This window comes from Aotus nancymaae, unplaced genomic scaffold, assembly GCF_030222135.1.
Source record: "Aotus nancymaae isolate 86718 unplaced genomic scaffold, 86718_ANA_hifiasm-v0.15.2.pri h1tg000051l, whole genome shotgun sequence".
NCBI lineage: Eukaryota > Metazoa > Chordata > Mammalia > Primates > Aotidae > Aotus > Aotus nancymaae.
In genome coordinates this window covers 25,056,219-25,084,009 of record NW_026988465.1, presented here as the reverse complement: position 1 = coordinate 25,084,009, position 27,791 = coordinate 25,056,219, and the positions used below count along the sequence as shown (strand labels likewise).

Below are 27,791 nucleotides of genomic sequence, written 5' to 3'. Positions count from 1 at the left end.
TATGGAACCCTGGAGAAGAGAAAAGCAGATTTAGAAAATGGGACATATTAAGTGCAGCCTTAGATAACTGCTAAGTGGGGACGGCTCTAAACATCAGGGCAGACATGAAAGTGAAATAAGAAGTTATTATGTAATTATTTCCTGCCTATATCAGCAATTACTATCTGCATCACTCACTTATCATTTAACTAAAATGTGCATTCTATTAATATCCTTTTGTGGGCAGACACCACACACTCCATCATTTAAAAGTAAAAACCAACTCATCTGGTGATGTATTTCACAAAGAATGTAAGATCAATTACAGGAACTAATGAACTTATATTTTCTTTGAACATCTTATTTGGAATAGGTGAATCTGTGACTACATTAGGCACAGCTTACACTTTCACCAGTCATTTTGAAGGCATAATAAACATGCCTTCAAAAATTCAAACCTGACCATGTGCCTTCCAGCCAAGAAAGGGACTGTAAATTTTAGGATATGAAAGAAAGGTAAAGAGCTGTTGTGGCTATAACCCACAGAAATGAGCTGGAACCTGTCTTCTCTACCCAACAGACTAATCCACCAATAGCAGACTCCAACACTAAGGAATCACAGTCCATATCGTTCACTTTTCCAGGTGTTTCTCCTTGAGTTCACTAATGCAGTTCCATCAGTTCACTGATGACCTTAAACCCAGACATCTCCTCAGGTGATTTCAACATGGGATTTATGTTGCTTTACTCTTCTCTTTTCCTTCACTCTCATGGTGACTTGTTATTCTGATTTGCTTCATGTTTCCTCGGTTTTCTTTACTCTTCTGCTTCTGCTGCCAATTCACACAGTCACCGTAGGCTACACCTATCATTTCAATATTCAAAGGCACCGCTTTACCTCTGGTTTTTCCTTTATAGCACTCTCCTTCAATATCCGTGCCTGACCCTTCTCACCTACACACAATCCGATCCAGTTTTACACGAATGCTAAGATTTTCAGTCTCTTAACACCTATGTTTTGTTTAGATCATTCTTACTTCATAGGCTGTGTCTCTAGTTGGAACTACGGAGTCAGCACTATTCTACAGTCACTATGACATTGCTTGCATTTTTAAAATGGCATTCTCCAGAGAATTTTTTAAGAGGTAGGATTTCATTCTTTAAATGCACAAAACAGTCAATTGAACAAGTAAATTATTTCCTGTGTCTGATACAAAATGTAACATAGAGAAAGGTACTACAGTTCAACATTTTCACAGATAATTTTTAACATTATTTGTTATAATAGTCTTTGAAACTCTATATAAATAACTGATTTTCAAAAGCATTAATTACTTAATAACTTCATTACATATATCTGATTTGCTTTGGGAGGGTACAACAGCATGTAATTATTTTTCTATGTCTTATTAATGTCTGCACTGTGTCCATTTTATGTGCCCTAATCTGACAGATCGGCATTGTGTTCCAAGTAGAAATGTGCAACAAATCTCCAAAAGTCCAATGGGTCTAGAGAAGCACCTGGGTTACAGGCTCTGTGCAGGTGCCAGGCATTGTTCATGGCTACATCAATCATGTAGCTCACCAAAACTGAGTACCACTTCTTGCTTCTTATCCTCACCCTATATTTCGAAATAATTTGATCCATTTTAGCTACACCTTCCTTGCATTCATCATACACTTTCACTATGGATGGTTGACTTATCTGAGGGATTTCTTCGTCATCAGCATCACAACAACTTATCTCATTGACTGGTTCTATGCCCACAGCATTGGAGCACAGACTGATAATGTCATCCCCATACCAACGACACAAAATTATCTCATTGTTTTCTTCTACTTGGAAATCGAAATACCCTCTCTTCATTTTTTTCATATGTTCTACATTCATAAGGGGACATTTTTCAGTCCTGTTCTCAAGAATTGTTCCAGTTGCTCTCACCCCCTTCTTTTTCAAGGCTGACAACAATTTCACACTTGTAAAGAAGCTATCAAAACACAGGTGATAGGGATACTGACCTCTCTCTAAAAGAACATCAGCAAAGTTCATCACTAGATTTCCACCTAACCCAAGGTCAGGATCCTCATCTACCTTCACAGTTGATTCTTCTTGATAGGGCTCAAACCAAACCAGATAACCCTGTGCGGTTGTACCACACCAAATTTTATAGCCAATTCTAATAGGCTTTCCATTCAGGAATTGGTCACTATCAAAGCATTCACACATTGACTTATCAAAGCAATAGTATTCTTCTAGGGGAGCATACAAGAGAAAATTTTTATTCATTTGTTTTATGAGAGGCCTCAACTTTGTAAACTTATCTTTTTGATCTAGGTGGCCATTATCTGCAAAGTGCAGGTTTGAGAAAATCAATTCAAATCTGTCCCTTCTGATTGCATCTCTAACCAGGTTCTGATTGGTGTCAGAGATTTCCCAATACAATCCCCTTCTAGGACGCCTCATAAATCCACTCAAAAGCAGGACACCAAACACACACCTCATTTCTTGAACTGTGACTTCCAAGCTGACATTTTTCTGAGACGCATAATTATTGGTTTCCTTGACAATTAAGTTGAATGTTTCATCATCAAAAAATAATTCAAAAAGTTCTACTGGGTTCAACTTTTCACTCTTGAGATTCAAAAGTCCAGAATCCAGTGCTGACCAGCTTGGAAAGTTGGGTTTAATGTCTCTTTTGGTCCAACTGCTTTCTGGGAAACATGACACCTTTAACTTCTTTTGAGCAGGCTGTGTCTCAGGTTCATTATCTTTTTCCACATCTGAGTCACCAGAGAATGCAAGGCCTTGGAGCAGTTCACTCACTCGAGCTTTGTCTTTTTTTCTCCCTTTTCGAGTAATGTCTCCTGCAGCATATTCCAAGGATGAGATGTGCATCCGGGCCCACAAGTCACCTGGGTGATGGCTCTTCACAGTGTTCAAATGTGCAACTGTCCTTTCAGTAGGGATAGGAGTACTACAAGGAATCTGGAGTGCACACCCTCTGAGAAAGAAAAAAGGAACATGTTGTAAAAATCCTCAGTCATATTCTCTCACACATGATAAATCTGCTGAAGCTTTAATCTTTTGGGGCTTAGGGTGTGTGTGGGGGTACTTACTTATTTCTCTTGTTTCCATGGGAAGGACTCTGGCTAGATTGAACATTTCTAGCCTCTCTCCACCTGTCACTCACTCTTCATGATAGAACTAACTGTTGAACCTGGGAGAAAGAACTGGGCATCCTTGGTACGCCCCTCCCTCTGTTCTCTTTAGGAGCAGGATGCAGACATTCCATGCTCCTTGTTGCCCCAAGTTGCACTGAGAAGACCTAAGCAGAGGGACATCTGCTACACTCCTCCTCTGCCAGTACAAGTCTATTTAGCTCTGCCTTTGAGTTGTTTTTAGCCAGTCTAACTTCTGTCACTAAGAAACTAAGGTTTCCAGAACCATCTATTTATTCCTGCATCCCTGTCAGTTGGTTCTGAACTTGAACAAGAAAAAGAGGTTATTTATCAGGTCTCCTCACACCTCTCCAGAATTTCTGAATGTAAAAGGACTTAGCGCCTGCCAGTTCTACATTCATCTGATGGGCATACTACCCTGGGGAAAATGAATGTAAAAGGACTTAGCGCCTGCCAGTTCTACATTCATCTGATGGACATACTATCCTGGGGAAAACAAATGAAACCAAACTCATTGCACTTGGAATGATTTTTGAGGCATACAAGGAAGTAAGCTACAGTTACAAAGATGAAAAGTATTATTTACACAAACTTTTTAATTTTTAGATATGTGCATTTAATTTATTAGTGTTCTGTTGGTAAACTAGTCAAGTTTTCAAAGACATTTAACAAGCATGAAGGGTATATTTTAATATAATTTATACTACATACATTTCTTTACTTAAAACATTTATCATCCAAGGTGTCTTCAATGTCTGAATGTATTCAACACATCCCTCTTAAAGTTCCCTGATATCCATAACTTCAGTGACATTCCTTGATCACAATGAGTCTTTCTACTGTGGATATGTAAACTCTAAGAGCTACATTGCATTAAGTCCAATATTGTGAGGGAAGGAAATGGGAGTGAGAAATGGGAAAAAAGAGTGAGCTAAGAAAGTAGGGTGGAGGTGAGAGAGGGGGACTAGAGAGAGGGCAGGGGCTAGATCTTTGATATCATGGTTAAGCTATTGCACCAAACCTGAAATAGCCTACCTTCAGACTTCTTGTCATATGAATATCTTTATTCTCATAGGCACTGTGAATTACCTGATAGTTGCCTGACACTAAGTGTACCTCACAGGCACAAAAGCAGATTCCTATTCTTCAGTTGTATAACTCTGCTCTAAGTTACTGAAAGTTATTTCTCTTCCTTTAGTGGAGCTTGGCTCAGTCTTCACTAATCTTAATGCAAAATTTCATTTCTCTTCTTAAGCTTTAAGACATTTCTATTTTAACTGAGATTTAGCTCCCAGTTTCTCTAAGATGAACGAATGTCAATAAGGAAAATTCCCACCCCTTCTCTGATCTTTAGCCAAGTATCCCACTTTGCTTCCTTTCTCCTCTTTTCTCAAGTCTCTGAGGACCGAATGGCTTCACCAGAAGCCAACCCTCTGCTTGTGATTTGCTCCCTCTCTTTCTCCATTCCTGAGAAGCCTCAGAATGTTGGGCATTCCTGAACCTTCTCCACCTTTTTCAATTTCCTCAGAAGTTTCCTGCTTTGCATATGAGTATGTTACTTCATTAATTCCCACAACCAGAACTTAGAAAGCACCACCACTGTCATTCAATTCTACTTCATCAGCTAACTTTCCTTTTGACCTGTACCTAGACATTGGTGAAGACATGGATGATTTGACCTGTTCAGGTCTCTTAACAGTGGTTGAAAATACAGGTTTAATTTTCCCTTATCTGAAATGCTTGGGGCCAGCAGATTTTTGAATTTTGGATTTTTTCAGATGTTGGAATATTTGCATTATACCAGTTGAGCATCCCTAATCAAAGATCCAAAATCCAAGATGCCTCAGTGAGCATTTCCTTTGAGCATCATGCTGGTACTCAAAACAGCTCAGATGGCCGGGCACGGTGGCTCACACCTGTAATCCCAGCACTTTGGGAGGCCGAGGCAGGTGAATCACAAGGTCAAGAGATCAAGACCATCCTGGTCAACATGGTGAAACTCCGTCTCTAGTAAAAATACAAAAAATTAGCTGGGCATGGTGGCACGTGCCTGTAATCCCAGCTACTCAGGAGGCTGAGGCAGGAGAATTACCTGAACCCAGGAGGCGGAGGTTGTGGTGAGATCGCACCATTGCACTCCAGCTTGGGTAACAAGAGCGAAACTCCGTCTCCAAAAAAAAAAAAAAAAACAGCTCAGATTTTGGAACATTTCGGATTTGGAATGCTCAACCTGTACCCTGCTTGTCCTCTTCTGCTCTGACATTTCTTCCTTAACTGCCATGGCAGCTTCACCTGTAGCCCTCACTCTTGTTAAATTACCTGCCTTCTGGCTTCTCTATAGCTCCATAAAAATGTAAGCGAGCCCAGGGAAGAGAATCAAGCAGGACAGACTGGATCAGAATAGGCTTCTTGGAAGCAACTGCATGTCAGTTTATTGCATACTGAAAATTTTGAATAGGTCACTTTCTTGGCATGGAGCTCCTATGATCACAGAAGTGAGGGTGGCAGTCGTCCTATCTTATTAGAGGGAAGCAGACTTTTGACCAACTGGTTTGACTCCATTCCAATTTTTTATATCTGCAGCATTTGATCCACTGAGGACCATGGACACTCACCTGCTGGGCATTCCTGAGGCCTCTCCACCTTGTTCTATTTCTTCAGAAGTTTCTTGCTTTGCATTAAACAATCTATCTTTAGTTACAATTTCTTCAGCTAAAATATAATATTAATGATTTAAATGTCATCTGTTCTGTGAATTTTGAAAAAAAAAACAAACAACTTCCAGGGTAGACATACTGGTGTTTCAAGGGTGCACAGTTTCAGCAATTTTACAAAATGTGGCATGGTATGGGAAAATGTTCAGAAAGGGTAATTAAAGCACCAAAGTCCAGCTGGAGAAAGGGCCCAACGGGGCAGAGCACATTTCAAGAAAATTAGGCTGGGTGTTTTGGGAGGCTGCGGCGGGACTTCTTCAGGCCAGGAGTTCAAGACCAGCCTGGGCAACACAGTGAGACTCTGTCTACAGAAAAATTTGCTGGGTATAGTCCTAGCTGTTTAGGGGCTAAGGTGGGAGGACTGCTTAAGCCCAGGAGTTTGAGGCTGCCGTGAACTATCATAGTGATACTATGCTCCAGTAAGGGCAACAGAGTGAGACCCCTATCTCTAAAAAAACTAAAAAAAAAAAAAAAAAATTAAATTAAACATGAACAGCAGTGTTCTTAGACAGTGAAGATGATTTCCTCTGAGGTAAAGACAAGATCAGGCAGAGGTGTTCATGGGGCTTCCAAGTATGAAGGGATATCTGAAATGACAAGTTATATGGAATCCTTGATAGGGAAGAAAAATGATCCTTTTGATCCTTTTTCAGATGACTGAAGGAATCAAGGAACTGGGAGAAGATAACCACAAGAATCAGTAAGCTGATTAGCAACAGAAGAAAATGTGATTGGGAAGGATGCAAAATGATAAGAGCTAGAAGTCTGGAGGCAGAGGCCAGAAGAAGGGAAAGGAAGGGTGGGGGTCTGTAGGAAATGCAGGGTCCCAAGGGCCAAGTTGGGTGAGTGACGGGAAAATGAGAGTACAGAGAGAAGTCCAGTCAGAGGCCTGGGCTTACTCATCAGGCTGAGGCTCCTAACCGTCTCCTGAGCTGAGTTACCACAGAGGTTCCTCTGAGCCAGACTCAGATGTGGCCACTTCTCTGTAGCAAGGGCCTGGGCTGTTTCTTCCTCAGTCTTCACCAGTGTCTAAAAAGACAAAAAAAGAAAACAGCCTGTTTTCACTGTGGTAAGGAATCCACTTGTGAAGAGTGTTGAATATCACACTGTAGACCAGTAGCTCCAGCCCCTCAGGGCAGTTTGTAAATTTGCGGGAACCTTTCTGGTTATAACAATGAAGCTCACCACCACCTCAAGCCAATGCCATTCAGAGGATGAGGCCAGAGATGCTAGGCATCTTGCAATAGGTGGGACAGTCCCACACTACAAAGAATTCTTCCACATCCTGCAGGACTTTTGAGTGTCCTGCTGAGCCAAACGTACAATCAATATACATCAACTGCACTGAAACATAGAATCCTGAAGAGTTTTTATAGGATGATACCAAAAAAAATCAGTAATTCAAGAAAGAGAAGGAAGCTTACATCGATTAAAGACATTGAAGTTGACTCACTGGACTGTTCTACACACTGTTTTACGGCAGTTTCTATGTATTTGGTTGAACAGCACTTCAATATAATATTGCAGTTATAACAAATGCAATTAAACTGATTACAAATACATAATGGAGTTTTGGGACTCCTTTTAACAGACTTGGAATCTAATGTAAATGTGGAAATTTCACTGAATTTCATGAATAAAGATTGTTTAAAAACATTTTAAAGCTAGTAATTACATGTAGGCTAGAAAAGTCATACACTGAAATTATTTATTTTGGACAATGTCTGAGATTCTCTCTCTGACACTGTCCTCAAAGGGCTATCACATGGTTTCATTAACGTCTTGACTTTCTCTCATTTTCCAATCTACTTTCTCTTTCTTGTTGCCTGAGAAACGATATGGTGCGAGTCTTTTACAAAATGAATGTCTGTTTTGATGGAGGAGTTTCAAGACAGAAGACGTTCTCTCTTTAACTCACCATCACCCTATCCAAAACTACAAACACATAATTATTTTGACAATAAAAAGCAAAGCCCACCTCATTTAAACACAGGCATACCTCAGAGATATTGCAGGTTCAGTTCTAGACCACCTCAATAAAGCAAATATCACAATAAAGCAAGTCACATAAATTTCTTGGCTTTCAAGTGCATGTGAAAGTTATGTTTACATTATACTATGTAGTCTATTAAATGTACACAAGCATTATGTCTAAAAATGTATATATCTTAATTTAAAAATACTTTATTGCTAAAAAATGCTAATAATCATCTGAGCCTTCAGAGAGTTGTAATGTTTTTGTTGGTAGAGGGTCTTCCGCGATGTTGAAGGCTACTGACTGATTGGTGTGGTGGTTGCGGAAGGTTTGGGTGGCTGTGGCAATTTCTTAAAATAAGACCACAGTAACATTAGCCACCTTGATTGACTCTTCCTTTAACAAACGATTTCTCTGTAGCATGTGATGTTGTTTGATAGCATTTTATCCATGGTAGAACTTCTTTCAAAATTGTAGTCCATCATCTCAAACCCTGCTGCTGCTTTATAAACTAAGTTTATGTAACATTCTAAATCCTTTGTTGTCATTTCAACAATGCTTCACCAGGGGTAGATTCCATCTCAGGAAACCACTTTCTTTGCTCATCCATAAGAAGTAACTTATTTGTTCAAGTTTTATCATGAGATTACAGCAATTCAGTCAAATCTTGAGGTTCCACTTGTAATTCTAGTCCTTTTCACCACATCTGCAGCTACTTAATCCACTGAAGTACTAAACCCCTCAAAGACAACCAGAATGTTGGAACCAATTTCTTCCAACTCCTGTTAATGCTGGTATTTTTACCTCTTTCCTTGAATCACAAATGATCTTAATGGCATCTAGAATGATGAATCATTTCGAGAAGGTTTTAAATTTACCTTGCCCAGATCCATCAGAGAAATCACTACCAATGGGAGCTATATATAGCCTTACAAAATGTATTTCTCAAATAATGACTTAAAATTACTCCCTGATCCATGGGCTACAGAATGTGTATTGTATTAGCACACTTGAAAACATTTATTTCCTTGTACCTCTCCTTCAGAGCTCTTGTGTGACTAGGTGCTCTGTGAATAAGCAGTAATATTTTCAAAGAAATCTTGTTTTTTTTTTTGAGTACTACATCTCAACAGTAGGCTTAAAATATTCAGTAAACCACGCTGTAAACAGATGTGCTATCATCCAGGCTTTGTTGTTCCATTTCTAGAGCACAGGCAGAGTAGAGTTAGCATAATTCTATGGACCCTAGGATTTTCAGGATGATAAATGAGCACTTGCTTCAACTTTAAAGTCACCAACTGCATAAGCCCCTAACAAGAGTCAGACTGTCATTTGAAGTTTTGAAGCCAGGCATTGACTTCTCCTCTCTACCAATAGAAGTCCTAGATGGCATCTTCTTCCAATATAAGGTTGTTTCATCTACACTGAATACCTGTTCACTGTAGCCACCTTCATTAGTAATTTTGCCTAGGTCTGGATAACCTGCTGCGGCATTTACATCAGCACTTGTTGCTGACGCATTTTATGAAGACAGCTTCTTCCTTACACCTCATGAACCAACCTGTGCCAGCTTCCAATTATTCTTTTGTAGCTTCCTCACTTCTCTCAGCTTCACAGAACTGAAGAAAGTAAGGGATTTGCTCTGGGTTAGTCTTCGGCTAGAGGCAATGCCATGGTTGGTGTGATTTTTTTTTTCTTTCTTATCATTTGTATGTTCACCAGAGTAGCACTCTTCATTTTCTTCGAGAACATTTCCTTTGCATTCACAACTTGCCTCTTTGGCACGAGAAGCCTCCTACCTTTTGGTCTATCTCTGCTTTCAACATGCCTTTCTATGTTTAATCACTTCTAGCTTTTGATTTAATCTGAGAGGCATGTGACTCTTCCTTTCACTTGAACACTTAGAGGCCACTGTAGTAGTATTATTATAATTGGCTTCAATTCAATATTATTGTGCCTCAGGACATAGCAAGAACCAAGGAAAGGAAAAGAGATGGGGGAACAGCTGGTCAATGGAGCAGTCAGGACAAATACAATGTTTATCAGTTAGGTTTGCCATCTTAAGCATGGTTTGTGGCACACCAAAACAAACACAATAGTAACATCAAAAATAAGTGATCACAGATCCCATGACAGGTATAATAATAAAGTCTGAAACACTGCAGGAATTGCCAGAATGTGACAGAGACACGAAGTGAGCACATACGTTAGAAAAATGGGACTGACAGACTTGTTCCACACACGGTTGCCACTAACTTTCAACTTGTTAAAAAAAAAAAAAAAAAGCAGTACCTGCAAAGCAAATAAAATGAAACACAATAAAGGGGTTCTATGTGTAATATCATACCTTGTTTTCTCCTCTTTATCTGTTCATAATTTGTCTTGTAACCTATATTGCTTTCCTACGGCTCTCGTAACAAAGTACCACAACCTCAATAGTGGAAAACAACAGAACTATATTCTCTCATAGCTCTGGAGGCTAGAAATCCAAAAACAAGATATCAGTAGGGCCATGTTATCTTTGAAAGCTCTATGGGGTAATTTTCCTTGCCTCTCTCCAAGTTTTTAGTGTTTGTCAGCAATTCTCGGAGTCCCTTGGCTTGTAGATGTGTTATACAAATCTCCGTCTCAGTCATCACATGGCATTCTCTCTGTGTGTATGTCTTCACTTGGGCATCTTTCTTTCATTTTACAACCCATGGGTCAATTTGGAAATATGGATTTCTTATAAGAATACGAGTCAAAAAAAAAAAAAAAGAATACGAATCATTGGATTTAGGGCTTGCCACATGATTTTTTTTTTTCCCTGATTTTTGTGAAGAATGTCATTGGTATTTTGATAGAGATTGCACTGAATCTGTAAATTGCTTTGGGAAGTACTGTCATTTTAATAACCATTCTTCCAATTCATGAGCATGGAGTATCTTTCCATTGTTTTTGTGTCCTCTTCAATTTGTTCCATGAGAGTTTTAGTTTTCCTTATATAGGTCTTTTACTTCTTTAGTATTTAAATTAAATACTAAATTATAAATAAAATACTAAAAATTATACAATACCTAGGGAATTTAAACACTAAATTTAAACACTAAATTAAGTTAAATTTAATTTTTAATTTTTTTAATGTTCAGTATTTAAATTCCCTGGGAATTTTACATTTTTTGTAGCTACTGTAAATGTGATTATTTTCTTGGTTTCTCTTTCAGATTGTTCACTATTTGAGTATATAAATGCTACTGACTTTTGTGTATTGATTTTTTATCCTGCAACTTTACTTGCTTATCAGCACTAACAATTTTTTTGTAGTCTTCAGGTTTTTCTAGGTATAAGATTATATCATCTGTGAATAGACTAACCTCACTTTTTGCTATCCAATTTGGATGCCATTTACTTCTTTCTCTTGCTTAATTGCTCTGGCCAGGATTTCGAGTATTATGTTGAACAGTGGTGAGAGTGGGCATCCTGGTCTTGTTCCAGACCTTAGAGAAAAGGTCTTCAGTTTTTCCCTGTTCAGTACAACGTCAGCTGTGGGTCTGTCAATATGGCTCTTACTATTTTGAGGTATGTTCCTTTTATACCAATTTTGACAAGGGTTTTTATCTAAAATCAATGAATTTTATCAAATGCTTTTCAGCATCTACTGAAATAATCATATGGTTTTTGTTCCTGATTATATTAATATATCATATTTATTGCATAAATAAATGAATCCCTGGAGTGAATCCCACTTTATCATGGTGAATGATTTTTTTAATGTGTTGTTGAATTCAGTTTGCCAGTGTTTCATTGAGAATTTTTGCATCTATACTCAACGGTGACATTGGTCTGTGGTTTTCTTTTTATGTTGTATCCTAATCTGGTTTTGGTATCAGTCTGGTTTGGCTGGCCTCACGGAATGAGTTTGGAAGTAGCCCCTCCTTTTAAATTTTTTTTTTTTTTTTTTTTTTTTTGAAGCATTTGAAAGGATTGGCATCAGTTCTTTTTTAAATGTTTGGTAGAATTCAGCAGGCAAGCCAACAGGTCTTGGGCTTTTGATGGAAGACTTTTTATTACAGATTCTATCTTGTTACTCATTACTGGTTTGCTGAGGTTTTCTATTTCTTCATGGTCCAATCTTGGTAGTTGGCACGTATCTAGGAATGTATCCATTTCTTCTAGGTTTTCTAATTTATTGTCATATAGTTGTTCATAATAGTCTCTAATGGTTCTTTGTATTTCTGAGGTCTCAGCTGTTATGTCTTTTTCATTTCTGATTTTATTCATTTGGGTCTTCTTCTTTTTTGTTTATCTAGCTAAAGCCTTGTTGATTTTGTTTACCTTTTCAAAAAATCCAACTTCTTGTTTCATTGGGGGGTTTTTTGGTCTCAATTTCAATTATTTCTGCTCTAATCTTTATTATTGGTTTCCTTCTACTAATTTTGGGTTTGGTTTGTTCTTGCTTTTCTAGTTCCTTGAGGTGTATCATTAGACTGTTTATTTGATGTCTTTTTACTTTTTGGATATAGGTGTTTATTGCTATAAATTTCCTTCTTAGTACTGCTTTTTCTGTATCCCACAAACTGTTATGTCACATTTTCTATTTTCATTTGTTTCAAGCCATTTTTTAATCTCCGTCTTAATTTCTTCCCTGACAAATTAGTTGTTCACAAGCATGCTATTTAATTTCCATGTGTTCGTGTAGTTTCCAAGGTTTTTCTTGCTATTGCTTTTCAGGTTTATTCCATTGTGATCAGAAAAGACACTTGATACGATTTACATTTTTAAAAAATTTGTTGAGATTTGTTTGTGGCCTAAGATACGGTCTATTCTTAAGAATGTTCCACGTACTGATGAAATGAATGTGTATTCTGTAGCAGTTGGATGACATGTTCTGTAAATATCAGGGTTATTAGATCTAGTATGTAGTTTAATTCCACTGTTGCTTTGTTGATTTTCTGTCTGGATGATGTGTTAATTACTGAGACTGGGATATTAAAATCTCCTACTATTATTGTATTGCAGTCTACCTCTCCTTTTAGATCTATTAATGTTTTCTTTATATACTTGGGAGCTCTGGTGTTGCATGCATAGTTATTTATAATTGTTATATATAGCCAGGCATGGTGTCTCACACCTCTAATCCCAGCACTTTGAGAGATCAAGATGGGCAAATTACGTGAGTCCAGAGGTTCAAGACCAGCCTGGGTAACATGGCAAAACCTCAGCCCTACAAAAAATTAGCCAGGCATGGTGGGGCATACCTGTGGTTTCAGCTACTAGGGAGGCTGAGGTGCCAGTATCACTTGAGCTCAAGAGGTAGAAGTTGCAGTGAGCTGAAATGATACCATTGCACTCCAGCCTCAGTGAAAGAGTGAAACTTGTCTCACACAACAACAACAAAGAAAAACCTCTGTGGCTACATGATTTTCTCTTATAGTTTGTTTTCATTTGTTGCCTTCTATTTTTAGGAAGTTTGTTATAGGTTTTTACATTGTAGTCATCATGAGGCTTACAAAGAAGACCTTTAGATATAAGTTATTTTAAAGAAATGACAACTTATCTCAGATCCCAAATACAAGAGTAGAAACAAAGGCAGAAACACAGAAAAAAAATTATACGTTTTAATTCAATTCTTCTTGATTCTGACTTTTCATTGTCTCAATTTATAACTTTATACTATCTATCTCTTAACAGGTTGCTAGCTATTATTATTTGTTTTATTTTGTTTTGTTTTGTTTTGTTTTAAAGATATGGTTTCACTCTGTCTCCTGTGCCCAGGTATAGAGTCAGGGTCTTACCATATTGCCCAGGCTGGTCTCAAACTCCTAGTCTCAAGTGATCCTCCCACTTCAGCCTCCCAAAGAACTGGGTTTGCAGGCATAAGCCACTGTGTCCAGTCCTATTATTGTTTTCGATCGGTATGTCTTGGGACTTCATAGTACATTTTTGAGTATATTGTATGTCATCATTACAGTAATCAAGTATTCTGGGTTTGTCCATGTACTTAATTTTATCAGTGACTTTTATGACTTCAAAAGTTTTCTTTAGGTACATTAGTCTTCTTTTCTTTTAGACTGAAGACTATCCTTTAGCATTTCTGATAAGATGGGTCTCGTGGTGGTATACTCTCTCTGCTTTTGTCTGGAAAAGACTTTCTCCTCCATATATGAAAGATAATTTTCCTAGATACAATATTCTTGAATGTCAGTATTTTTCTTTGAGTACTTTGAATATGCCATTCTACTTTCTCCTGACCTGTATGATTGCCAGGGAGAAATCTGTTGCCAGATGAGTTGGAGCTCCTTATTTGTTTCTTCTCTTGCTGCTTTTAAGGTTCTCTCTTTTTCCTTGACCATTAAGAGTTTGATTATTATATGCTTTGAGGTAGTCTTACTTGGGATGACTCTGCTCGGTGTTCTCAGATGTTCCTGTACCTGGACATTTATATCTTTCTCAAGTTTTGCAAAGTTTCTTGTTATTATTTCTCTCTTTTTAAAAAAATAGATACAGGGTCAGCTGATGATCCAAGATGGCCAATTAGACACAACTCCAACGCACAACACCCAGCGAGAGAGATGCAGAAATTCAGAGATCTCCTATCTCCAAGCGAGGTACCAGGTGCATTTCAACAGGTCTGGTCTGATGGTGAGCAAGGCCCACTCAGGGCAGACGGAAGCGGGGAGGGGTGCTGCTTCACCCAGAAAATGCATCTGACTGCCGAGTCAGACGCTCTCCTCTGGCACTCCGGTCCAGATACAGCACTTCCCCAAAAGTCTCAGCAATACACAGAACCGAGGATCTTTGCCAGTCAAGCGCCAGGAATTACAAGCACAGAGTTGAATAAGAGCCTGTGGACTGAGCTACTGCCCCATCCCTCCACCCGGAGAGAGAGGGAGCTGTAAGCAGGAGCAGTTGGGCAGGCCCCTACCCCATGACCAGAGAGAGAGGAAGCTGAAAAGGGAGATGGCCGGGTGCAGCTAGGCAGGTCCCTACCCTCCCCTACAAACCCCAGAGGGCTGAATCTCTGACTCTAGTGGGTTGCACAGCCAGTGCCACAGTCTGAGATGAACCCTGAATGATCCAGCCCAGTGGAGGAAGGGCACAACCCACCACTAGAGGGGTGGGACTGGGCTACATGTTTTTTTTTTTTTTTTGAGACGGAGTTTCGCTCTTGTTACCCAGGCTGGAGTGCAATGGCGCGATCTCGGCTCACCGCAACCTCTGCCTCCTGGGTTCAGGCAATTCTCCTGCCTCAGCCTCCTGAGTAGCTGGGATTACAGGCACACGCCACCATGCCCAGCTAATTTTTATTTTGTATTTGTAGTAGAGACGGGGTTTCACCACGTTGACCAGGGTGGTCTCGATCTCTTTTTGTTGTTGTTGTTGTTGTTGTTGAGATGGAGTTTCGCTCTTGTTACCCAGGCTGGAGTGCAATGGCGCGATCTCGGCTCACCGCAACCTCCGCCTCCTGGGTTCAGGCAATTCTCCTGCCTCAGCCTCCTGAGTAGCTGGGATTACAGGCACGCACCACCATGCCCAGCTAATTTTTTGTATTTTTAGTAGAGACGGGGTTTCACCATGTTGACCAGGATGGTCTCGATCTCTTGACCTTGTGATCCACCCGCCTCGGCCTCCCAAAGAGCTAGGATTACAGGCGTGCTTGGGCTACGTGTTTTAACAAAAAACACAGGAAGCCTATGTAGCAACCGGACGGTGTTCTTGACAACCCAGCAGCACTTACAGGTCAGCGGAAGAGGCGGGCCTAATCTCCCAGTATAAACAAAAAAGACAAAGGAAGCTAGTAACCTGAAGGAGTTCCTAGAAACCCAGTAGCACCTCCACAGGCAGACAAACGACCTCATCAAGCAGCTCCCTGATAACATAGCCAGGTAAATCCACAAAGATGGGAAAAAAACAGCACAAAAAAGATGAAACCATCAAAGACCAGAACACCTCTTCTCATTCAAGGGATCACAACTCCTCAACAACACACAGGATCACAAGTTGACCAAGGAGTGCGACAAACTGACAGAAACAGGCTTCAGAAGGTTAATAACAACAAACTTTTCTGAGCTAAAGGGACACGTTCTAACTCAATGCAAAGAAACCAAAGACCTTGAAAAAAGGTTAGACGAAATGCTAACTAGGATAACCAGCTTGGAGAAGAACATAAATGACTTGATAGAGTTGAAAAACACAGCATGAGAACTACATGAAGCAAACACAAGTTTTAATAGCTGAATCGATCAAGCAGAAGAAAGGATATCAGAGATTGAAGATCATCTCTATGAAATAAAAAGAGAAGGCAAGACAAGAGAAAAAAGAGTGAAGAGAAATGAACAAAGCCTCCAAGGAACATGGGATTATGTGAAAAGACGTAATCTACACTTGATAAGTGTACCTGAATATGATGGGGAGAATGAATCCAAGCTGGAAAACACGCTCCAGGATATTATCCAGGAGAACTACCCAAGCCTAGCAAGGCAGTCCAAATTTCAAATTCAACAAATACAGAGAACTCCACAAAGATATTCCTCAAGAAGAGCAATGCCAAGGCACATAATCGTCAGATTCACCAGGGTTGAAATGAAGGAAAAAATGCTAAGGGCAGCCAGAGAGAAAGGTCAGGTCACCCACAGAGGGAAGCCAATCAGACTCACAGCAGATCTCTTGGCAGAAACCCTAGAAGCCAGAAGAGAGTGGGGGCCAATATTCAACATCCTTAAAGAAAAGAACTTTCAACCCAGAATCTCATATCCAGCCAAACTAAGCTTCGTAAGTGAAGGAGAAATAAAATCCTTTATGGACAAGCAACTATTGAGAGATTTTGTCACCACCTGACCTACCCTACAAGAGCTCTTGAAAGAAACACTAAGTATGGAAAGGAATAAGTACCAGTCACTGCAAAAGCAAACCAGTTGGCAAAGAACAAAAATGCAATGAATAAAATGAGTCAACTAATGGGAAAGAAAACCAGCCAGTAACAAAATGGCAGGATCAAATTCACACATAACAATATTAACATTGAATGTAAATAGCCTAAATGCCCCAATCAAAAGACACAGACTGGCAAACTGGATAAAAAGAACCCATCGGTGTACTGTATTCGGGAAACTCATCACACATACAAAGACATACATAGACTCAAAATAAAGGGATGGAAGAAGATTTACCAAACAAATGGAGAACAAAAAAAAAGCAGGGGTTGCAATCCTAGTCTCTGATAAAATGGACTTCAAACCAACAAAGATCAAAAGAGACAAAGAAGGACACTACATAATGGTAAAAGGCTCAATCCAACAGGAAGAGCTAACTATCCTAAATATATACGCCCCCAACACAGGAGCGCCCAGATACATAAAGCAAGTTCTTAACAACCTAAAACAAGATTTAGACTCCCACACAGTAATAGTGGGAAACTTCAACACTCCACTGTCAATATTAGACAGATCAACGAGACAGAAAATTAATAAGGATATCCAGGACTTGAATGCAGAGCTGGACCAAGCAGACCTAATAGACATATACAGAACACCCCACCCCAAATCCACAGAATATACATTTTTCTCAGCACCACATTGCACTTACTCTAAAATTAACCACATCATTGGAAGCAAATCACTCCTTAGCAAATGCAAAAGAACAGAAATCATAACAAACAGTCTATCAGACCACAGAGCAATAACACACTCAAACCTGCACAACTACTTGGAAACTGAACAACTTGCTTCTGAGAGTCAACTGGATAAACAATGAAATGAAGACAGAAATAAAGATATTCTTTGAAACCAACCAGAATGAAGACACAACTTACCAGAATCTCTGGGACACCTTTAAAGCAGTGTCAAGAGGGAAATTTATAGCAATAAATGCCCACCAGAGAAGAGAGGAAATATCTAAAATTGACCTATCATCAAAATTGAGATACCTAGAGGAACAAGAGCAAAAAAACTCAAAACCTAGCAGAAGACAAGAAATAACTAAGATCAGAGCTGAACTGAAGGAGATAGAGACACAAAAAACCCTTCAAAAAAATCAATAAATCCAGGAGCTGGTTTTTTGAAAACATCAACAAAACAGACAGACCACTAGCCAGATTAATAAAAAAGAAAAGAGAGAAGAATCAAATAAGTGCAATAAAAAACAATAAAGGGGATATCACCACTGATCCCACAAAAATACAAACTAACATCAGAGATTACTACAAACAGCTCTACTCACATTAACCAGTAAACCAGGAAGAAATGGATAAATTCCTAGACACTTGTACTCCACCAAGACGAAACCAGGAGGAAGTTGAAACCCTGAATAGACCAATAACAAGGGCTGAAGCAGAGGCAGCAATCAATAGCCTACCAACCAAAAAAAGTCCAGGTCCAGATGGGTTCACAGCTGAATTCTACCAGATGTACAAAGAGGAGCTGGTTCCGTTCCTTCTGAAACTGTATCAAACAACACAAAAGGAGAGAATCCTCCCTAACTCATTTTATGAGACCAACATCATCCTCATACCAAAACCAGGCAGAGACTCAACTAAAAAAGAAAACTTCAGGCCAATATCCATGATGAACATCGACGCAAAAATCTTCAATAAAATACTGGCAAACAGATTGCAACGGCACATCAAGAAGCTTATCCATCATGACCAAGTAGGCTTCATCCCGGGACTGCAAGACTGGTGCAACATATGCAAATCCATAAATGCAATCCATCACATAAACGGAACCAAAGACAAAAACCACGATTATCTCAACAGATGCAGAGAAGGCCTTCGATAAAATTCGACAGCCCTTCATGCTAAAAACTCTCAATAAACTAGGTATTGACGGAATGTATCATAAAATGATAAAAGCTATATATGACAAACCTACAGCCAATATCATACTGAACAGGGAAAAGTTGGAAAAATTCCCTTTGAAATCAGGCACTAGACAAGGATGCCCTCTCTCACCACTCCTATTCAATATAGTATTGGAAGTTCTAGCCAGAGCAATCAGGCAAGAAAAAGAAATAAAGCGTATTCAATTAGGAAAGGAGGAAGTCAAACTGTCTCTATTTGCAGATGACATGATTGTATACCTAGAAGACCCCATCGTCTCAGCCCAAAATCTTCTCAAACAGATAAGCAACTTCAGCAAAGTGTCAGGATACAAAATCAATGTGCAGAAATCACAAGCATTCCTGTATACCAATAACTCCCATTCACAATTGCTACAAAGAGAATAAAATACCTAGGAATACTTAACTAACAAAGGATGTAAAGGACCTCTTCAAGGAAAAGTACAAACCACTGCTCAACGAAATAAGAGAGGACACAAACAGATGGAGAAACATTCCATGCTCATGGTTAGGAAGAATCAGTATCATGAAAATGGCCGTACTGCCCAAAGTAATCTATAGATTCAACGCTATCCCCATCAAGCTACCAATGACCTTCTTTGCAGAACTGGAAAAAACCACTTTAAACTTCATATGGAATCACAAAAGACCCCGCATAGCCAAGACAATCCTAAGCAAAAAGAACAAAGCTGGAGGCATCATACTGCCAGACTTCAAACTATACTACAAGGCTACAGTAATCAAAACAGCATGGTACTGGTACCAAAACAGAGACATAGACCAATGGAACAGAACAGAGACCCCAGAAGAAACACCACACATCTACAACCATCTGATCTTTGACAAACCCAGCAAAAACACGCAATGGGGAAAGGACTCCATGTTTAATAAATGGTGTTGGGAAAACTGGCTAGCAATGTGCAGAAAGCAGAAACTGGACCCCTACCTGTCACCTTACACTAAAATTAACTCCAGATGGATCAAAGATTTAAACATAAAACCTAACACCATAAAAACACTAGAAGAAAGTGTAGGCAAAACCATCCAGGACATAGGCATAGGCAAGGACTTCATGACTAAAACACCAAAAGCAATGGCAATAAAAGCCAAGATAGACAAATGGGATCTAATTAAACTCCAGAGCTTCTGTACAGCAAAAGAAACAATCATTAGAGCGAATTGGCAACCAACAGAATGGGAAAAAATTTTTGCAATCTACCCATCTGACAAAGACCTAATACCCAGAATCTACAAAGAACTAAAACAGACATACAGGAAAAAAACAAATAACCCCATTCAAAAATGGGCAAAGGATATGAACACTTTTCAAAAGAAGACATATATGAGGCCAACAAACATATGAAAAAATGTTCATCATCACTGGTCATTACAAAAATGCAAATCAAAACCACGCTGAGATATCATCTCATGCCAGTTAGAATGGCGATCATTAACAACTCTGGAGACAACAGATACTGGAGAGGATACGGAGAAATAGGAACACTCCTACACAGTTGGTGGGAGTGTAAATTAGTTCAACCATTATGGAAGACAGTGTGGTGATTTCTCAAGGATCTAGAAGTAGAAATTCCATTTGACCCAGCAATCCCATTACTAGGTATATACCCAAAGAACTATAAATTGTTCTACTATAAAGATACAAGCACACGTATATTCATTGCAGCCCTGTGTACAATAGCAAAGACCTGGAACCAACCCAAATGCCCATCAATGATAGACTGGACAAAGAAAATGTGGCACATATACACCATGGAATACTACGCAGCCATAAAAAACGACGAGTTCGTGTCCTTTGTAGGGACTGCATGAATCTGCAAACCATCATTCTCAGCAAACTGACACAAGAACAGAAAGCCAACCACCATATGTTCTCACTCATAGGTGGGTGTTGAACAACGAGAACATATGGACTCAGGGAGAGGAACATCACACACTGGGGGCAGTTGGTGGGGGGTAGGGGAGAGACAGTGGGGGGTGGGGAGGGATAACATGGGGAGAAATGCCAGATATAGTATGCACCTAAAGTAAAATAAATAAATTAAAAATAGATACAGGGTCTTGCTGTGTTGCTCAGGCTGGTCTCAAACTCCTGGCCTCAAGCAACCCTCCTGCCTTGGCCTCCCAAAGTGCTGGGATTGCAGGTGAGAGCCACTGCACCCAGCCTGTTGTTATTTCTTTGAATAAGCTTTCTATTCTTGCCCTTGCTTAGCTCCAAGAGTCGGCTGTTTAAAGGACGACTGCCTCTAATGTTTGGTCTCTTTGCACATACTTGGTTCTCCATCATTCCACCTTCTGCCATGACCTGAAGCAGCATGAGATCCTCCAGATAGGCTGATGATCTTGGACTTCTCAGGTTACAGAATTTTGAGCTAAATAAACCTCTTTTAAAAATAAATTACCCAGTCTCAGGAATTCTGTTATTAGCAACACAAAATGGACTAAGAGAGCCTATTTCCAAGTCAGGTCACATTCGCAGGTACTTGGGGTTAGGATTTTCGTGTATCTTTTGGAGGGACACAATTCAATTTACAACATCTAAGCCCTACTTCAATTAAGGGCTCCACTTTCTCTGTCTAGCCTTGTATTATTTGACTCAATACTAGTTTCATTCCTCTGTCCACCTATACCATTGCCCTTTGATTTTCCTGGACTTCTGATCTTATTCCTCCTTAATTTTAACTTAATACTAATTATACTTCAGTGCAAACATGTATGTTGTTATTTCCTTACTTATAATCATGTCAAGTACTTGCATTTTGAAACACTACTTTTAAAATAAATAACTTTTTTGTTTCCACATTATACCCTTATATTACATTTAAGGGAATGATGTTGATTTTTAAAATGTGTATGAGTAGGTTTTATTTTCTAGACACTTCTTTTCAAGATTGATTTGTTAATAACAGGAGACATTGGGTCTGATAGGATTAAAAACCAATTAGAAGCCATAGAAGAGAACTGAGCAAGGAGAGAAACCCATGAAGACAGTGTCTTGAGGAAACTCATGTGGCAGCAGTGTGCAAGAGGACTTAAATGGGAGACTCAAATTTTATTGTAAATAAATAACTAGGAAAATGAATGAACCACTGAGAGAATTTAAAAAAAAAAAGTCCATCTTGTGAGGATGTTAAGTATTACCTTGGAGATATAGAATTTCCATTATTATCACCAAACATTAATTGTATATGTGCTGAATATAAAGTAGTATGAGAAAGGGCCCTTGTTCTCAGGCTGGGGAAAGAAACCAGAGACTTCAAAAGAGAAAATATCAGTTACTGAGCATCAGATGAGTGGAGTACTTTCTGAAACCAGGGGCCTCACTCCATCCCTCACTCCCATGCCTTTAGATTTGGACATGCCTCCCAAACAAGGTGTGAAATGAAGCAATGAATGGCATGTAAACAATACAAGATCCTTGAATGATGCAATACTCTGTGATATTCTGTGACAAGGTGAAGGCAGAGGAATGAATGCCACGTGAATGGCTCTCAGCAGGATGAGTGTGAGCCAAGATAAGGGTAAGGAACATAAGGTGAGGGAGGAAGACCACTACTGACATTCCTACAAGCCTAGGCATCCTGCTCACCTGGGACCTGACCGGGTTAAAAACAGGCATTGCAGCCTTGTCTCCGTGTTTTTTTTCATGGAGATGAGCTGATCCTTGGGAAACAGGCCCTGTAGAGAGAGAAGGCAAGAGTCCTAAACGAGACACAGTGGCCTTTAGGGTACCGTTTTTGGAGACCCAGCCTTTTTCCCCAAAGTTCTTATGTTTGTTAAACACCCAAGAACTAAGACGTAGACTTTACTGTGAGAGACAGAGAATCAGAACTGCTTTCATTCTGTGAGAAGTTCTAAAATTCTACAGCTTTAGAGTCTCTCACTCAAAAACTTAAGTGGGATTTATGAACTCATAAGGTGCTTTGCAGTCGTGCACTTTTACATAGAGAAAAAATAAAAATCATAGATAAAAGGAAAAGATGATAAAGATCAAGCAGAGAACACAGAGACAAAAGAAAGGATGTGGAGAGCAGAGAGATGAGACAGAGGAGAAAAAGGAAAGCAGAAGAAAGGAAGATAAAGAGACAGACAGAAAATAAAGATGCCTAAAAAAATACAGAAGAGATGTTAGCCATGAACTAGAAAAACTGTTAGGAGGTACTGATCCCACAGAACCAACAGTAATCAAAATGGCCATGATGACTGCACAATGCCAGCCACTGTGCTGTTACTTTAAAAGATTATTTCCAATCCTCAAAATAATCAAGAAGGTCCAAATTATTGCCTTCATATATCCTAGGCACATTGAGAAGAATCACAGTTGAGTGCAGAGTACACACAGAGATCAAACAGATAACTGCTGACTACTTGAATGACCCGTTCATTAAATGACTTGCCTAAGTCACACAGTTGGCAGATGGCAGAGTATAAAATTACCAAATGAAGAGCACATGTGGTAATTCTAACCCAAAAATATAAAACAGAACATCACTTTTTTTTGCTCTGCTTTTCTTTGCTTCCATCATGGATCACTATGGAATCTTTTTATTACTGTTGTTTCATTTCAAGAAGGAATAAAGTTTGCTGGAAAAAAACAGCTTTGCCCCGATTCACTGTTACTATTATATATAGTCATCCACAACACATACATACTAAACAAACCAGCTTAAAAAGCACAGGGTAAAATAAAGCGGGTCTTTAAGTTTGTTCAGATACAGGGTTAGACAAAAAAATACAACTTGATGTTGGTCAAAGGGTACAAACTTGCAGTTATAAGATGAATAAGTTCTGGAAACCTAACGTACAGCATGGTGACTACACATATATGAACTTTCATGAGAGTGGATCTTAGGAATTCTTCCCACACACACACACACAAAAGGTAACTGTGAGATATGTGTTAGTTTCTGGTAATCATTTCACAGTGTATCAAACTCGAGGACAAGAAGGCCATGCAAGTGTCAGTGGCCAGTTCCCAGTCTCCTCACTAAGCTCACTCTCTGGCACTCACCGCTCACTTCTTGTGGGTTCTCTTCAGTAAGCTGTGGAGGTTCACACTTCAGGGGAATTACCCCAGGCAGGAGCTGGAGTCTCCGACACTCCAAAGAGACTCCTTGGTATTCTGTCACCATTGGGCGCATGTCCTGTCCCTGAATATAGACAGAGGCCTAAAAACAAAAGATTTACTTTGAAAAGGCATGCATATATGGACTGCATGCTAAGAGCCAGGCACTGTTCTATATGCTAGCAATACAGCAGCAAACAAGGCAGAAAAGACAGGCAAAGGATCCCAGCCCAGAAGAACAAAAACAACAAACGAGTGGATGATTAAACTGGCTGGTGAAAACCTAATGAGGAACAGGATATGTACACTGTCTCAAAATGTTTCCCACAGATTACTCAGTAATTACAAAGGGGAAAAAGGTAACTTTCTAGTGGAGAAATCTCACAGGTACCACTATAACCGCATCAGTAAAGGGACAAATCATCACTATGCACCTCTGAAGTGATGCACTGAGAATACAGCATTACCTCTGTGGTACTGTAGCCAAAATATGCAACCTGAATCTGATCATGAGAAAATATAGGACAAACTCAAATTGAGGGATATTCTCCAAAAACTTAGCTGTACTCTTCAAAAACAACGATGTCATGACAAAGAAAGACAGCAGCTACTCCAGATTCACAAAGATTAGAGGTACGGCAGCTAAGTACAATATGTGATGGTGGCTTGTATCCTGAATCAGAAAAAAAAATTACCATAAAGAGCATTATTAGGGTAACATGACAAAATATGAATAAGGACTAAGGTTATATGGTAGTATCATAACAATTTTAATTTCCCTAAACTTGATATTTGTATTCAGGTTATACAAGAGAATGTCCTCACTCTTCAGAAATACACACTGAATGGCCAGGTGTGGTGGTTCATGCCTGTAATCCCAATGTTTTGAAAGGCCAAGGCAGCAGGATCACTTGAGGCCAGAAGTTCAAGATTAGCGTAGGCAACAGAGCAAGACCCCACTCCCTCTACAAAGAATGGTGGCATGTACCTGTAGTCCCAGCTACTCAGGAGCCAGAGGTGGGAGGATTGCCTGAGCCTTCCACCATTGTAGTTCAAGGCTGCAATGAGGCTATGATCGCACCATCGCACTCCAGCCTGGGCAACAGAATGATGTAAAGGGATATAGTGTTTGCAACTAACTCTCAAATGGTTTGAGAAAAAAATACTGCATGTGTATATGTATGTATGTGTGTGTACACATATGCATATTGGGGGGGAATGCACTTCCTTGCACAAGAGGGTACACAACAAGGAGACTTCATGAAACAGATGCTAACAACTGGCAGATTTGGATGAAGAGTTTACAAGAGTTCTCTATTCTAATACTGTTATAAATTAGAAATTATTTCAAAATAAAAAGTTAAAAATAAACTGAAACGTGTCCCCCTTTTCTTTTCCCACACCATCACACACATTCTCTTCCCACCTGTTGTCCTGTGCCTCCACTTCCTGTCTCTAGATTCTCCAGCACTGTCACTGCTTCCTCTCCACTTTCCAGAGGATATGTCTTCACAAACGGCTGGAGTTCCTTGGGCAGGATGGTCAGGAACTGCTCCAGCACCAGCAGTTCCATTATCTGTTCCTTGGTGTGCATCTCCGGTCTCAGCCATTGATGACAAAGTTCTTGGAGTTGGGCCAGAGCTTCCCGGGGTCCAGGAGCCTCCTGATAGCAGAATTGCCGAAAGCGCAGGCGGCAAATCTCCTGTGTGTGGGAGCTGCTCTCCTGTGAGTTGCCCACCTGCTCCCAGGTGGGATCTTCCTCCTTCACTTTCACAAGGCCATCTTCATCTTCAGGAGCAGGGCCTGGCAAAGCTTCATACATGTTGAGCTTAGAGGCTAAAGGTTCACTCAGCTTGGGGTCCATATTCAGAAATACAGATCTGAGGCATAAGAATTGATCAGCAACATGCAAATTATAAGAGCTACAAAACGGTATGTGACCTACTTGTATTTTGTCCCCACTGTAGGTAATGTTCAAAAGCTGAGGCTGCTTGCTTCTATTATCAGTGAAATGAATCAGAAGTCTATCTTGATCTAGTACTAACAGGGCTGAGTCCAGAGGTAAGGGATGTAGGATACAAGGGAAGAAGGGTTAGCAGTAAGAAAGCTTGAGCAGCTTGCACTTTAGCCGGGAAGAAGGTATGATTTTACCCACTGAGGAGCCAGATGGCTGCCTTCATGGACAAACAATACAGTCTCAAAGGTCATCTATATCTGTGTATCTCTCACTGAATATTTCACTTTAAATGTAGGTGTAACAGACTGTCCAAAGTCTCCCATCCTCAAATACCTTTTGTGATGAGATTTTGCCACTGTTCTCATCAAGGGGTGGAATCTATTTTTCCTTCCCTTGAATCTGTTCTGGCCTATGACTTGCTTTAACCAACGGAATATGGGAGAAACGACATTGTAAGAGGGAGTGCTGCTGTAGCTCTTGGCTCACTGCCATGAGACTGCCATGCTGTCAGGAAGCCCAAGCTAGCTATGTAAAGGTCACGTGGATGAGAATCTAAATGCCCAAGCTAAAGCCCTACTGGGCCTAGTGCTCAGATAATTCTCCAGGTGAATGCAGTTATATTAGTAACTCCAGGTAAGACCAGCAGAACTGCCTAGTCAACCCGCAGAATCCTGTGGAATATTACGGTGAGTTTGTTTTCCGTCACTTAAGTTTAGAGTTTTATTTTTGATGCAACAATACATAACTGAAACAGGAGACATGCATCAAGTTCTTTTTTTCCCTCTCTTCATTTTTTCCTTTGTGATCTCTTTAGTCACAATTTCAATATATCTCGGTTCCAAGACTCAAATCTTTGGCTCCAGCTTGCTTTTTTCAATCCAAACCCACATCTTGAAATGCCAGCAGCTGTAGGCCTCTCCTGCACTATAATTTCAACAGATCCCAAACTGAGATCAGAGTCCCTCAAAGCTGCACTCACTCTGTATTTCTCCATTTCTACTGGCATCACTGTCATCTTCCATGCATTCAATCTTTTTAAAAGCCTCTATATACAATCAGTGAGTCCAGTCAATTCTTAAAAACGCCTCTTGCAGCCATTCCTTCCTACTTATTCTTTTACTATCATTTTCATTCACCATCACAATAATGTTCTGTTATGGTATTCCTGCCTAACTCCTTGCTTCTATGGTCAGTGGGTTAATATTTCCTAAAGCACAAATCTGACCATAGTCAACATACCTCACACACATTAAACACATACAAAGTTTTCATTAAACTCGTTGAAGTAAATTCATACTCCCCAGGATCTAATCTCTACTGGGTTTTGATGACATGTTTGTCACTCAATAAACATTTGCGGAGCACTTCATTATTTTCCAGGCATAAAGCTAACTCTGGAATAAAAGACTTAGTTCCTACTTTCAAGAAAGCCACGGTCTTCCCAAATTCCTTGTGTCACTGACATGCTAAGTTCTTAATTTTTTTTTTTAATCCACTCTATACAGTCAGGACCGCCCTTCTGAGGGTAAATTCTCAAGGCCCAGTGCAAAAGTTCTCTGTAAAACCTTCCCTGGCCACCCCTAACCCCAATACATAGACAGGAAAACTAAGCCACAGGTAGAGATGGGGTGTTCCCATGGAAAACTGCACCCAACCCTCATCTCCTCCATCTCGTATTACAGATCACCCAACCCAACCCCACCCGGCTTCTTGAGAACAGGGGTTTATCGCTGCACAGACTCCACAAGCCCGGCACGTACCTGGTATTCAACAAAGACTGGTGAGTTTCTTCACGAATGCACGTAGAGCACCTAGATCCCAGCAGCCAGCACCCTCAGGCGCGCCCCAGAACGTACTTTTCTGAGATTACACCCAGCATCTAGCACCGCGCCAGGCACTCAGTACCTGCGTATCTAATTGCTGGTTAAAGGACCAAAAGTGCAGGAACGCGCACAACAAAGACGTGGCCGACCTCGTGAAAGGCTCCCGCGGGAGCACAGAGGCCCGAAGCTCCCTAGTCGAGTGCGCCGGTCTCCCTAGAGCACAGGCCGCGGGGCTGGCGGGGGCTGGCGGGGGCTGGCGGGGGCT

At 40.0% G+C, this 27,791-nt stretch overlaps 1 protein-coding gene across 1 annotated transcript; it reads right to left on the bottom strand.

The window, feature by feature from the left end:
• Positions 1 to 15: 15 nt before the first annotated feature.
• Positions 16 to 27,791, bottom strand: PGBD1 (piggyBac transposable element derived 1). The gene is made up of 7 exons (XM_012465821.3): positions 27,464 to 27,791; positions 25,173 to 25,626; positions 23,693 to 23,849; positions 22,271 to 22,359; positions 6,773 to 6,902; positions 5,775 to 5,871; positions 16 to 2,981 (listed from the first exon to the last, which is right to left on the bottom strand). The coding sequence occupies exons 2-7, from the start codon at positions 25,608 to 25,610 to the stop codon at positions 1,421 to 1,423; spliced, it is 2,472 nt and encodes an 823-aa protein (XP_012321244.2). The 5' UTR covers positions 25,611 to 25,626; positions 27,464 to 27,791; the 3' UTR covers positions 16 to 1,420.